The sequence below is a fragment of the Apteryx mantelli genome, chromosome 1, assembly GCF_036417845.1.
Source record: "Apteryx mantelli isolate bAptMan1 chromosome 1, bAptMan1.hap1, whole genome shotgun sequence".
Lineage (NCBI taxonomy): Eukaryota > Metazoa > Chordata > Aves > Apterygiformes > Apterygidae > Apteryx > Apteryx mantelli.
In genome coordinates this window covers 132,054,990-132,069,746 of record NC_089978.1, presented here as the reverse complement: position 1 = coordinate 132,069,746, position 14,757 = coordinate 132,054,990, and the positions used below count along the sequence as shown (strand labels likewise).

The 14,757-nt window shown below is 43.5% G+C and overlaps 1 protein-coding gene across 1 annotated transcript in view; it reads left to right on the top strand.

Annotated features, from left to right (window-relative positions):
- Nucleotides 1-313: 313 nt before the first annotated feature.
- Nucleotides 314-14,757, top strand: part of CD58 (CD58 molecule) — a 28,885-nt gene continuing 14,441 nt past the window's right edge. Inside the window, 4 exon segments of the mRNA XM_067291745.1 lie at nt 314-485; nt 6,736-6,801; nt 11,503-11,805; nt 12,499-12,744. Coding sequence (XP_067147846.1) covers nt 314-485; nt 6,736-6,801; nt 11,503-11,805; nt 12,499-12,744 — 787 coding nt within the window.

Below are 14,757 nucleotides of genomic sequence, written 5' to 3'. Positions count from 1 at the left end.
AACGTCCCTATTCTAAGAGCAACACTTCCATTTCAGCCCCAGGTGCTTTCTGGTGCCCTGCTCCAAGAACCAGAAACCCTAGTTTACAATGCCACCTCACCCCCCAGCTCTGCCCCGCAGTCCCGACCTGCCAAGAAACGTCAGAGGCGGCCCCGTATTTTGAAATCCCCTTTTTCTAAAGGCGGGCTGAGGTTTCCAGAGAAACCTCGGTAATTCAGCCCCCCGGGGCTGGGGGAGGAGGGGCTCACGCTGCACCGCCCGACCGCGGGGCCCTGCCCCTGAAGCCGCCGTGGGGCAGCAGGGCGCCGAGTGGATGGGGAAGATAGCGGAGGGCGGGGAGGAGGCTGGCGGGCGGGAGGCGGGCAGTGGCTCCCACCCCTTTCGGTTTCTTTTTGAGATTTCGAGAGAGCTGCTGGGGCGAGCAGCGATGCGGCTGCCGGCCTCGCCCGGGCTGGGGGAGCTGCTGCTGCTGGGCTCCCTGCTAGGTGAGTCGTCATCGGGGCACGGCGGGAGGCTTTTCCCTTGCCCCCCAGCCCTTCACCCTCTCATTCGCTTCGGCGTGGCTCCCCACAGCGCGGCCACCCCGGCTGAGGTGCCTGGGGCGACGGCCGGGTGCAGCCGGCGGAGCTGGGCGCCCCCAGGCGGCGGCGGCGGGCGGCCGGGGGTGCCGCCCCACCTCCCCGCCCTGCTGGCCCTGGGGCAGAGCTGGGCGGGGCGCGACCGTTACCGGCCGCGTGGTGCCCTGGCGGGAGGCCCGGCCGGGCGCGTGGCGGGCGGTTTGGCAGGCGCGGTTCAGGTCCCAAGCTTTGGGTGGTGGGGTGGTCTTTGGGAGGGTGCCGCAGTGCTGCAGGGCGCGCATCGGCGGTAGGAGGAAAATTTCTGAGAGCAGATATGTGCTGGGGGAGCAGCTGCGGTGTTTATGTGGGGCGATCTTTGACGCCATACATCATTGTGGTGAAGGTGGTGTTGCCCTCCTGCTCTGAGCTGCACGCTTTATTTTTCAGTGTTGTGTTGAAGGAAGTTATGCATCGAGTTGTGTTCCTAACCGTTCATTTCCTTTCCCATCATTCTTAATCGTAGGAGGTGATTGTCATCACTATATGGGCTGATAAACTGCAATTCCTGCTTTCTCGGGTATGGCCTCAGTGGCCTGAGTTAGATTTGATAACTGAAAAAAGACTATGTTTTGTTTTCTAGGTTACTTCTTTCTCAAGGAAAAATCACTGAAGTTCTCTGTGATTTTAGATATTTTTTTTTTCTTGTAGAAGTAAATTATTAATATTCAATCTGGTGAAATACTAAATGGGAGCCAAATGCCACCTATATGCCTGAGGAGCAGAAAACTGGCATAGGACTATAAGTATGGGAAGTATGCAATCAAAACTCACTCATTTTTGAAGTTAAAGACAAGTATACAAACTTTCTCGTTGCTTCGTGACTTGTCAGAGGTGGCTGCTGTTGCTAGATTGGCCAAGCAGCATGGCTTGCTCTATATACATTTTCTTATCATTTCTCTAGACTAAGGGACTTCTCTGTGACTTTTTTGTTGCTTTGGGAATTTCCTGGATGTGCCTGAAACAGGATGGACTGCATCCCCTTTTTTAAAAAGACCAGTGTGTTTTTGCTTTTCCTAATGGTTTAAAATGGCAGTTTCTGCTACAAAGTGTTCAGAACAACTCCCTGAGATTTCCTGTCATAGCATTCCAGAAGTCTTCAGCTTGCTTTGTTTAAATACCATTGAAAGATCCTGTTCTGCAGCCAGAGTTGTAAGAGCGCATAGGACCAATGGAGAAGGACTCTGCATGCCTGTAGGAATCATGCCTGTGTTGCCCACAGTCAGCTGCGGGATCTAAGCTTCAGCCACTAGTTCCTGATTTGTTTCATGTCATCTGTAGCAATTTTTCAGATAAAGTTCTAAATGAGCATCAGTATTGCATGATTAATAGAGTGTCCTTTTTGTGAAGGCATTTTGCTATCTTACGTGAAGTAAGTTGGCATGACGCAGCTGCTCAGGACAACTGTGTCCATGTGCTGAAGAGTTATATAGCAAAAAGCCAAAGTTGCATTCAGCTTTGGGATCCTGGAGATTGTATGTGAAAAAATAGTAATAACCACGGCCCAGATCCTGTAGTTTGTTGCAGGATCCCACAGAGAGATCTTTGCAACCTCCCCATACTCAGTGAATAAATTGTTTTCTATGATATCAGCAGGAGGACTGCAGTGCCACTCACACTGGTGGGGATGTTCAGCTGCACTGCAGATGGCAACAAAACTTCCTGTGACTTTAGCAGAGTATGGGCTTCACCCCAAAAGCAGAGGGAATGAGGGAAGTAAGCCGGATGAATGAACTGTAGCATGTAGCTGCATTCTGTGTCTGTAGTGATACTTTTTTGAGAGATGGAAAACTTTTCAGTGTTCCAAGCATCAACTTATTTCTAAGCAGTATTACTGCTTTTCTAATTCTCTTTTGTATTTTACTGCATTCCTTAATGCTTAGTTTCCCAATTCAACCTCTTTTACAAAAATCGAGTTAAGGGGAGACATCCTGGTTCGTGTAAGAGCAGAAGTTATCTTACACAGTGTTGATCACAGGTTATATTTCCTGACTTCTTCTAACTGACCCACACAGAAAACAAACTTGCCTTAAATGTTGACTGTCTATTTCTTCCACATTAAGCAGTTTGAGAGGTTTGTTTTTTTTCAGTTTTATTTAAAAATTTCCTTCCTCTCTTCCACCACATACACAAACATATGCTCTTTTCTACATTTTCTTTGACTGTAGAAATACCAGGATTGCTCAGTATTTTTTCTTACATCTTTCCATTTACTGAGAGATGTCACTGGAGCTGTATCATGAGCTCTTGGGACAAATGAGTGGAAATCAGGGCTTGTAACAAATGTTCTCTTCAGCTTGCTTTTAGAGTGTTTTTAGTTCAGTAGATTGCTAACAGAAATATTAAACACAGAGTTTTAAATAGTCTGAATGGAAAAATCTTTCCCAGTTATCAGGTGTCTGCTTCATATATCTGATATTCTAGTCTTGTTACCTTCCTCCTGAATCCTGAATAAACAGAGGAAGTTCTGGATTTGTAGCAAAGGAAAAACAAATGCAAAAATCCCCCACCCTCTGCTTAAAAGCTCTTAATAAATCATTGCCTCCAGAACTGTGGCTATTATATCATAAAAAAAGAAATATTTGGGGGGGATTGGTAGTTAACATTACAAGCAGAACAAAGAGTGAAAAATCTTGCTGGTAGTTTCTTGGCTTAATATCATTAATGGTCTTAGTCATGAGAAACTCAAGGTCATCTTTGGGTTACAGGTGCAGACTCCTTTGGTCCCATGAGTTCACTGTGTGGTTAAGGGTGTTTGACAAAAAATAATGATTTGACCACATGTGTGTGTATGTGCGTATATATATATATATTTTAAGTGGCCTTCCTATGAGTTTACAGCCTCGTGAGAGAGGTTTGAGTGTGTTCATGGTGGTGTGGCTGTAGGCCATTTAGGTGATGTAGGGTTGGGAAGTGACACAGGTTATAGTTTACATGTTTAAGCTGGTGCTGCCACAGGGGAAAAAAAAACCAACAAAAACAACAGTTTCCTCTCTGTGCCATGTATTTGTGCAGTTTTTCATGAACTGAATCTCAAAGATGATCTGGCCAAAAAATAACTCGGTCAAAGGAAAAAAGTTATTATTTGGCTGGGTCATTTTCTCAGTCCTATTGATCATATAGCTACAGAAAGACTGTGCTAGCACAGCACAGGGAGTGCTATGCAGATGTGGGGAGTAAGTGGCCAGAGGATGTGAGCGGCTTTTTTTTTTTTTTAGCAATTAAGGGTAGGCTTAAATGCAAGTCAACTCTGTGTCCCTAAGCAAAGCATAGAGATCAAGCATAATCAGTGTTCTAACTCTGAGGGTAAATTTTCACAAAATACAGTGAACTTCTCTAATAGCTCACCTTTGCCAATAGTGGGGATGCCCAATTCTCCCTCCTCCCTCGCTTCCCTCATGTTGCCATGTGTTGGCCTCATCATTCACTGAATTTAGCTCAGTGCCTTAGTGGCAGTGTAACTTGGCAAAAAAGTGGAAAGATGATGAATGGAATTGGCTCAGTCCAGTGAGCCTGGCAAAGGGGCAGGACCCTGAGACTGCAGGAGAAAGGGAGGGGAGAAGCAGGTAGAGGGGGAGAGAGAGCAGGACCTTCCCTTCACTAGCTAGTAGGTTCAATTGTTTGTCTAACCACCCTGAGCTAAGCACAGAGGGCAGGGGATACTTTTTAGAATAAGAGTTCTCACATTGCAGCCTCCCCCTGTGTGACACCTGCAGAAGGGCCTCGCTAACTATGTTTGTGACCACAGAACTGGTTCAATCCAGGTTGCCTCAAAGTACGGGCAGTAAGAGTCTACTAGATAAATCTTGTTGAAGCAGGAGTTATTTAGGTTCTCCTAACTTTGTATATGCAGGGTATGTCATGCTATAACTACAGAACATACAGGTATATTTTTATGTGTTCTTTTTCCACTGATGTCCCATATAGTGCCTCTCACAGGAAAAAAAGGCTTGGGAACCACAGTTCTGCAGTAGCCCCTCCAGTGTATGGTGAATTCCCTGGAGTACTGCTCTGCTACTGGACTTATATTTGACTTCTGCAGGATAGATGAAGTTTCCCTGCTCTAGAGCTGCACATGAGAAAGACTTTCTTAAGACAGGGATCAGTCTTTCTTTAGCTCGTAGGGAAGGTCTTGTACATCCATAGTCTTTTATAATAAAAAAGATTAAATCAATAATTAGAATTGTGACTGAATAATGATTAATAAAGTCATATGCTGCTTGGAGATAATTTCTGGGAACTCAGGCTCATGAGGTAGGATTGTACAAAATTAAAAGCCTTGGGTTGTAAGGCTGCATTATTATCCTAGCCATAGGGATGATGGAGTTGAGTTCAAGTTTGTGTTAGAATGGTAGTAAGAAGCAGCACAACAAACTGTGTGCTCTTTGCTTGGCAGAAGTGAAGCATTCTGCTTAATCTAGGGTGATGGTTAGAACTGAGAGCAGTTGAAGTTTGCTAATAATGCTGTGTGTGTCATAAATTTTCCCTTGCTGTTCTTAGGGTGCAGCATTACCTAGTATGGGAGAGGTGTGAATGCAAGTTTGACCAGTATGTTGACCACTGTACTGTTACTTAAAAGATGGGACGTTATGATGGTTAAAATATCAGTAAACTTGTTAAGCTGATTCTCTTGCTGTTGAATTTGGAGTGGCTGTGATGACAGTGTACTCATATCCTGATCCTGGAGTGTGAGCAGACAGACTGTCCAGGTGTGGAATATTTTTATTGATATGTTTGTTTACTATTAAATGAATAAATTTATCTAGAAATAACCTGAAGTAAAGCTTGAGCAGAAAGAAGAACCCTGATCAGGAGGTTGCCTCAGAAATAAGAATCCACAATTCTATTCACATTCCCAGAGAGCACAGTATCCTTTCCAACCTGGAAATATAGCCCAGTGGGTACTTCTAGCATAAAGTTTATTCAGAACTTTCTCCTCAGAGTTGCTTTTACATCTTGGGGAACAAGAGTCAAAGTGCACAGTACTGGGCTCAAAGCACCTGTTTTGGATCAAACAGGTTTTGTCCTTAACTTGTCCTTGTCCTTTGATTACTCATCCAGTGAGTAATGGTAAATAGTAGGAAGAATGAGACTGGATGAGTAATGAGAGGACAAGGGTTGCGGAAGAGGCATGGGTCGATGGAGCTGGGGAGATCTGTGGGATTCAGCAAATGGAAGAGAAATGTGAATACAGGGGAGAGGAGGAGACTTTCCCTACTGAAAATTCTTGCTATTCCTCCCCCCCTCCCCCCAAAAAATCAATTTGTGGAGCTAAACTCACAAAAGTTGTCAGAGATTCTCACCTCCCCTTCTATTCACAAACCTTAAACTGTGAACCAGAATAGCCCACCTAAGCTGGCGCCTGACTCTGGTGGCACCTGTGTTTCTGAGGAGCTGAAGTTTTGGTCCTCTGTGCTCCCTACTCCTCAAGCTCTTTCCCCCAAAATGTCCAGAATTGCCTAGTCCTTGTCAGCACCAAGATTTTCTGCATCTTGCCTGTGCCTAAGTGCTGTGGGGATCCACAAAAAAGTCCCTCTGTGAGTCACATACCGAGGCTTCATTAGCCCTACCATAGGCTCCCTGGGTGTGCAGTGGTGGGTGTGCTTTCTTCCTCCTTTCCAAGCTGTGCCAGTGTGCACAGAGAGCTGTAATGCAGCTAGGCCCAAGAGGGTCTGTGAGGGGGCTGTGTCTCTGTCTAGTGGTCCGGACACTAGTGGGAAGATTTTAGGCTCTTCTCCAGCTGAGTGTGCATTTTATCTGTTTACTGTAGGAAAATGTCCTGAGCATATGATTTGATCAGTGAGTTACTGGAGAAAAGGGAGGCAGCATCTCCTTCTCTGACAGCATTTTGGAGAGCCGTGCATCTGTCCTGGGAAGGTTTAGAGCTGTGAATCCAGAGTGCGGAGAGGCAAGAGCCCTCAGTGAAGTGCATAAACGGAAGGAGTTGGACTTAAGACACAGCTCAGTCCTTATCATTTCCTAGTAGCCACTTTAGGTAGCCTGCTCTAGGGTGTGGGTGCAGTCGCTGCAAACTGAACTAGGGCTGTATTTCTGATCAAAGGGACAGTCTTACCCATGCCCTTCCCCTGCTCACTAGTTTCTTCTCTGGCCCCTTCACCAGCACTGATGTTCCTGCAGTCCCACAGCAAGTCGAATCTAGGAATTCTAATCTTTCTGTTGCTTTTTTGGTCAAGTTAACTTTCAGCCAGGTTGTTTCCCTGATTATGCTCTCTGCTTGGCTGTGCTGTATGTTTGCCAATGATCAGGTAAGGGAGGGGGTGGGGAAAACGCAAAAGCAAGGGAGAAGGAGGAGCAGGCAGACCACTCCCACCTATTTGGTCAGCAGTATCATTTTAAAATGACAGGGAAGGGCCAAGGGTCCAAGGTTGTTGCAGATACTCCCCTTAGGACCTGCCTTTGTAGATGTGTAGAGCGTTGTAGTTGCAGGCAGCCCCGTATTGTCTGGAGACAGCAAGTTCACAGAGGTGTGTGTTGCTACACGAAGCAAGCTAAAAATTCTGCTTTAGGTATTGTATGTAAGACTTGCAGAGCAGGAGTCCTCATCCAGTCCCTCCTTTACAAATCTGATGTGCTATTGCAATAGCCTGAGACACTAGGTACAGCTTATTGTCTTCTGCATTCTTGCTGTGCCTGACCGTAGTTTTTTGCCTCTGATTTTATACCATGGGTCTAAATGCTTTCTTACAGGAGGTTGGGATATGAGTTGTGTTTGTGGCCTTTGGGTGAATAGGGGGACTGAGGTGAATACTCTGATGGTCCTTCTGGACTGAACATTTATTCCAGGATTGTCTACAACTCAGGATTCTGGTCTTTAGGATGGAGTGTAAACTCTGCTGCTCACAGTAGCTGAGGAATTCACAATTAAAAAAACTAAATAAAAAGGGATAGTTGGGAAGTTGCAAGAAATAAAATAAAAATCACCTTTTTAAAAAGCCCAACTCCAGAGGCAGGCAGTTCCTTGTCATAAGCTAATCAGTAAGGATTTTGCCACCCAGCTTCAGCAGATGGTATGTTAACATCTTAATAATGATAATATGGGAGCCTAACTGATGCTTATATAAACCTAATATATACATTTCAAACAGCTACTTGATACCAAAAAGATTATAGTGATGGTGTTAAAAAGGGGAGTTAGTTATTCCTGAATATTGATGTAAGCTAATCCTTATATCAGTTCCAAGAAAAATGTTCAGATAAATATTACAACTCAGATACAGCACACTGGGTTGTATGCGTGCTGTATGTTACAACAGGAGTGAAGGACTTTGCCTTGTCTTGAAAAGGCTGCAATCTAACCTGCTTGTTCAGAGAAATGATTCAGTTAGCATGGAGTTCCAGTTTACGTGCTAATGCACATAGCTGAGCTCTCGTCAAACATGAGATAATCTGAAATATTTTAATTTTCATGTATTGCAAACCAGGCTAAAACTCATGGCCTTCTGTTTGCTGCAGGACAAATCCATACACCCATTCAGTCACCATGGCTCAGCTGATGATGACTGGCTGTGGCTCCGAGTCCTGGGTAGGACAAGTAGGATGTGAGGCAAAGGTATCTGGCAGCTGGAGGAGCAGAAGAGAAGATGATGTAGGCAGAACAAGTTTGTGGGGCTGTAGAAGAGTCTTGGCTTGCACAATGCCAGTTTCTCTTCTTTATAAATAACGCTGTTGTTATGCAGTTTGTTTTGAGGAACAGAACACAAAGATGTGGTATGAGAAGGAATTTGAAATGGGTTGAAGGAGGTAAGAGGGAACAGAAGTCTGATGGTTTCTGTAGAGGCTACTGGAGGCCATAGTGCAGCACTGCATTGTAGGATACAATAAGAGAGGAAGAAAGGAGAGAAGCACCATTCTTATTTTGAGCCCTCCAAACAGGGGATGTAAGAGAGAGCATTTGACTATTCTTTGTACTGGTTTGCCCACAGTAGAGAAGTTAGTTGGAGCGGAGTGGGAAATCCATTCCTTTGTAAAAATCAAGGAAAAAAGAGGAGGAAGGTTTCTTTGAAAATTTAGAAAATATTTGATGCCATATCCTTTCTTTAGAAGCTCCAAAAGTTGTTGTGGAGACCTTGCAGAACATTTCTGTATGATATGTAATTTCTTTGTAAAAAGGAAGGTGACAGGAGTGAGTGGGAAGTTTCTTTGCATTTTCACTAGAGCAGTGAAGCAGGGAAGTAAGGGTGTTTGATGTCTGGTTTTGGACAGGAGGGGGTGAAGGTCCTCCTGAAGGGTTAATCTCTCCACAGTCTCACTCCTGGGAGCCCCAGATGTCCTTGTGTGCAGAAACTCTTCAGCTCCTTGCTGCAGAGCCTTTGTTTCACCAGCCAGAAAGAAGAGAGTGCGCTGAAGATAGCAGTACTTCTCTGTGCCAAGCAAAAGCTGTGCAGAGGGCATGTGTTATCTCTTCCCATTCAGCTCTGCCTTCCTCCAGTCCCATTTCTGGGCTCGAAGGAGAAACAATGTTACCCTCATAACCCCAATGGGCTCTTGCAACTAATTGAAAGACAGCAAAGATGTTGAGGGTTTGCATACATCCACACCTAGGCTTACCAAGTTACTAGGAGTTGGCTGAGCTGTGGTGGCTGTCCTTGCTTGTGTTTTCAGCTCTCAGCAAGTGGCTGCTTTCCTCCCAGGAGGGAGGCACGTTATCTTGCTCTTACCAATAGCTTGATGTGCAGATGGCTGCTGTGGCTTGGCTTACTCATGCTGGCATGCTAAGCCACCCCAGCTTGTGTCTGTGAGCCGAAGTTACCGAGAGGCAGAATTTTCCAGTGATTACAGCAGGGGTTACTGCTCCACACTAGGAATGCTGTAGATCTCTGGGCAGTTGGAGATGACTTCTTCAGGGAAACGTGCTCATAGAAACTGTCATTTTGAAACAAAAGTCCCTGATAAGACTCCAAGCTTCCTCGGATCAAAACAACATCCTGCCTTCCAGTGGTCCCCAAAAACGAACGTTGGAGTCCTGGGTTCTCTTCTCTTCTGGGAATTGATGATTGATGTGGATGGATAGTGATACTCATTTTGGATCAGCAGAAGCAAGTGAGATGTTTAAATCTGTGTGAAAGGGATAGAGGATAAAGAAAGTTAGGTTGTGCTGAAATGATGTGAGAGTGATAGCTGAGCCCTGTTTACTTATCCAGTCTCTGTGCTTGGGAAAGGCCACAGCATAAGTAAAGTGCAGACAAGGATGACTAGAAACTGCAGCAGAGCGAGAAAAATACATTCATATGTAAATTATAAACAAACTGGATAGTCCATGAGAAGCGAGGCACAGAGAAGACCTATGTGTGCAGTTCTCTATGCAAGCACATGGAAATGATGTCTCCTATTTCTCGTTTCTTGCCTTCTGCCTCCTGCCTGAGGAAATCTTTGTTTCTGTGGTGTGACACTAGGCAGAAGAGCAGGACATGTGGTACGTTGGTGAGCATTGTCTTTTGCTGATTGGGAAGCTCATGCAGCATCGGGACTGGCCTGGCTGGCCTGCCGGCTGCTTTCATTTGGAAAGACAGGATGTGAGGTATGATCGGCCATGGTTTGTTTTCTGGACTCATACAGTGAGGGAAAGTGAATTGTTGTTCTAATGTGATAAATCTGTTGTATCTGCATTGATTTATGAATGGAAGCGAGTTCTTATACCATGATGACATGAGAAGCAAGGGAAGCACAGAATAAGGATCAGTAGGTTTTTGAGTTGATGCTATTTAAGAATCAAAACAAAACAAAAAAGGAAGCAGATGTCACCTGGGAACAGTTGGCCTACGGAAATCAAGAGTAGGCTTCTAAAATATTTCTCTTTCACCATCCATGATCATTGTTTAAGGGGAGTTTTCCATGATGCATCCTGGGAATCTCCCCTCAGTGATTTTAAAGCCACTCAGAGCCATTTAGGAGCAGGAGATCTTAGCTGAAAACTGAAGAAGGGGGACAGAGGCATCATCCTTTCAAAAGGGTCCCCTGCCTTCCTTGTCTCTGATTCTACTGTATCCAGAGTATGCTGTTATTTTTTTTTAAGGTTAGTTCAAATTTAAACTATCAAACTCTATCATGCCTGTTTGTTTCCTTTTTTGTTTTTTGTTATTTGTTTGTTTTCTTCCCTCCAGTAAAGTATGATTATTTTCGGAACTGATAGCAGTTCGGATGCTACCAGATGCTGTTTTGCATATGTTGGCTATGAAATAAACCAGCTTTTGTGGTGATATAATGCAGAATGGAGGAAACGTTTTGTCCCAAAGGCTTGGCCATTTCTGAGAATGAAATTTGTGAAAAATACGTTGTTTTTCCCTGTTAAAAATACCTTAAATGACATTTCCAAAGGAAATCTGTAGTATCCCCATGATTTCAGAGCAAGCACTTTGAACTGGATAGTAATTTTGTGTCAGAATTGTGCCTTTTACTAACTCTGCAAATATTCAGCCAAATTACAAGATATTGAAAAATTGCTCAACAGGGATTTCAGTCTGTGCATTCTCCAACCAGATGCTGAGATAGATTTTTGCTGGTGACAGTAATTTTTCCTTTTGTCTTTTTGACCAGGCCATGAGCAGGAGGAGGTGACCTAATTCAGATGAACATAGGGAAAGTGTTCAATTTAGGATAGGGGAGAAGATCAGGACAATGATTCTAGCTGGGCTCATAGAGACCTGGATGTAGAAATGGGACCATTTTGTAATGCCTGTTACATGCTTGTGTAGACAAGCTAGGTTTGCATACTTCTTAGCTGACACGTGCTTGACATTGCAACTTGACATTGCAATATCCGTGATGTGCTTTTAACCTAACTTTGAATGTATCTGATGCTGCATAAAGCATTGGTCAAACAATAATTTAGAAAACAATCGGTAAAATAACTTTTCTTTTTTTCCCCCTGTGGTACACATCCGCTGTGAGGAGGTGTTTGGCATCTTGGGAGAAAATTTTACTTTTCCAGTAAAAATAGACAAAAAGCTAGTGGAAATTACTTGGAAGAAAAACAAAGATAAAGTTGCTGAATGGGAAGAACAAAGCAAAACAGTGTATTTTACTTCTCTCCGGAACAGAGGATTACTTAACAAGGAAACCGGCAGCTTGACCATATTTAACTTAGAGAATAATGATGCTGCCACATATGCATTAGAGTATTTGACTTCTGATGAAAAAAATCCCGTCTTAACCTTTATACTTACTGTGTTAGGTAAGTAGTGGATGAACTGCATAAAGAATTTGCACAACTTTTTTCTCTTTAAGAAGACAAGAAAGAATTGTTTATTTGTTAGGGGAGCAAATAGAAGGGAGACTCTGTTATTTGGCTCAGCTGTTAAGTTGCTTAGTCACTTCAAAAACCTTTCAAAAGTGCCATCTAATTTGTGTGCCCGTCATTACTCACCTTGGAATGACTTCTAGAGTGTGTCTAGATGGCACAGTGCAGTTCCAGACAGAGATAACCAAACAAGCTGACTCAATTACCTCAGGCAGTATGCCTCTATTATTAAAGGTGCTCCTGCAGACCTGTTATAAGTGCTGGAATATCTGTACAACATGGCAGTATCCTGTGCAGATCTACGCAGCTCCACTGATCATCTTTGGGAAATATATGTGGCCAACACGTGTATTAGTGCTGCTGAAAATCAACCATGAAGTGTCTCAAACTAGGCACTGAAGAACCACAAGAGAGACCACTTCTAGAAATGTGGTCCTTTTATCTGTCTTATGCTGAAGTTACACACAGTATGTTTGAGCATTCTCTCTCTCTGTGACACGCATGCACGCACCCCTACCTTACACTTCTGTCTATGCACTCTTCTGCTGCTTATGTTGCCCTGATCACATGCTAAAATGCAAGGCTGTATATAACCAAACTATTATAGAATGTTTTCTCTCCTTTCAGATCCCCCTTCTGAACCTACAATAAGTTGCAACATCGGTGGTGATGACCTTGTGTTAAAATGTGCTGCAGCTTTCAAGAAACCTCTGACTTACAGTTGAAAGTTCAGTAGCCTGACAGACTATAAGCAGCACCAAGATGTTGTCATTCTTAAAAAGAAAGTTGATGCTTCAGAGAAAGTGACATGTTTCATTAAAGTCTCTCAAACAGAAAAGAGCTTGGAATTCTCTTTGGCTGAATGCTTTCCAGGTAATGAAGATAATGGGTCAGGTGATATGTGCAAGTCTGAGAGGCTGGTTTGAGAAGCAGAATGGCTTTTGACTGCAGGGTTTCTGCTGACTTCTCAGGAAGTTGAATTTAAAGAATAAAAAGCATTGGAAGTCTTTTGTTTGATAAAAATATGCTTAAGGTTGGTGAAAGGTACTATATTGACAGTTTGAACTCTCTGGAAGGACCCTTTTGCAGGGGTCTCAACAAAATAAGACTGTCAGCTTTGACTTTAAATGAGTGATAAAGAGGTAGAGGCCTAGAGAGAGGAGGAACATGCTTTCTGTGCACTTAGCAGATCTTGCTTCTGAATCTTCTGGCCTTCACATAGTGTAATTAATGCTAGTGACTGTAGTGCTCTTTGTACTGCTTTCCATGAACTGGAATGAAACTACCCAATCATTTCAAGTGAGTCATCAAACAGCCATCAGATAAAGTCACTTCTCATCTGGTATGTGTATGAGTTGATGCTTTAGAGCGTGCTTCTTTTTCTCCTTCACAGCTGGATAGAGAAAGGAGAATTTTCCTGCTCTTGGTTATTACTTCAGGCCAACTTCAACTCAGCTTGAAGTGAACTTGAGATTTGCATCTTTTACATAGGATGAGAACACCTGTTTGGAACTATCTGGTTTGTGGGGTGTGAAAGGCAGTCACTAAATGACAGAATTTTCCGTTTCTGTGCAAAAGCAATTTTCATGGTTTTTCAATATAGAAATCTTCCTTCTTCACCAGAAGCACATGCTAGAGACCAGTTAGAAATGAGAGATTTGCTGAACTGTCAGTTAGCTGAGATCTGGCTTGGCCCTTCCTAGGCCCAAAAAAATGGAAACCCCATTGCCTTTCAAGAAGTAATGTGTCTTCATTGAACTTAGTCAGCACATGACTTTCCTGGAGCTGGCCTAAGGTTGCACTAATAACTGACTCTGGTGCTTACATTTCTTGAGGTTACTCTAAAAAAAAAAAACAAAAAAAACCCTACACAACATAAACAGTTATATTTCTAGTGAAGTTGTGTCTATCACATGAAAATGCTGCTTCTTAGCTAATCAATTATTATTTTACTTTTCAAAGGGGACAGATATGACAGAAGAAGGAGAGATGGTCTTATTGTGGCTTTTGTCTTGGCAATTGCAGTTGTGGTAATACAGTATTCTTGTCCAAAAAAGGTATGTATGGCACTTCCTAACTGAGATCAATGTGCTTTGATATTATGCTAGTCTGAGGTTCTGTAGAATGAATGAAAGTGCCTGGACATGTGATGTATTGTAATTAAATTACTACAAACCAGTACAGCTTAGATTCAGACTCTGGACTCTGTGAACTGGGAAACACTGAAGTGCATATTTGCAAATTTCTCCCTTAGACTGGGTGTTTTGTTTACTGTGTGTTTCCACTTACCAAGTAGGTGCATCATGAAGCTGCCCTCAAGATCAGATTGACTGTTGGAACAGGCTCTTATCAAAGCATATTGAATGCCTTGTACCGAGTGTAATCTGACTGTTCAGTGTGCCCTTCTGATAGATAGGGACTTCTGTGCCTCCTGCCAGCTTGTATTGCCATCGTCCTGGAGTTCTGGATTTGTTTCCTAATCCATCCCTACACTGAATTTGAGTATCTTTTATTTGGGGGGAAAAAAAAACAAACCTTTTTTCTTATGTCTGGTCAGGATTTCCCTTGTTGCTTGCAGCCAGTGCCTTGTGTCCTTTTGCTGTGCATCTCTGAGAGGAGTCTTCTTCGTCTTCTCTATAAGTTAGCTGAAGATTGCAATTAGAGGTCCCCTTAGCCTTCTTTTTTCTAGGCTGAACAAACTTGGTTCTCTTGGCCTCTCCTTGTACAGCTCCTGTCCCCTAACCATCTGGCTGAACCTTCAATGGACTTCCTTCAGTATGTCAATGTTTTTCATGTACTGGGGAGCCCAAAACTAGACTCAGTACTCCAGATGTGGTCTCACAAATGCTGAACAAAGGGGAAGAATAATTTCTGTTGATGTGCTGG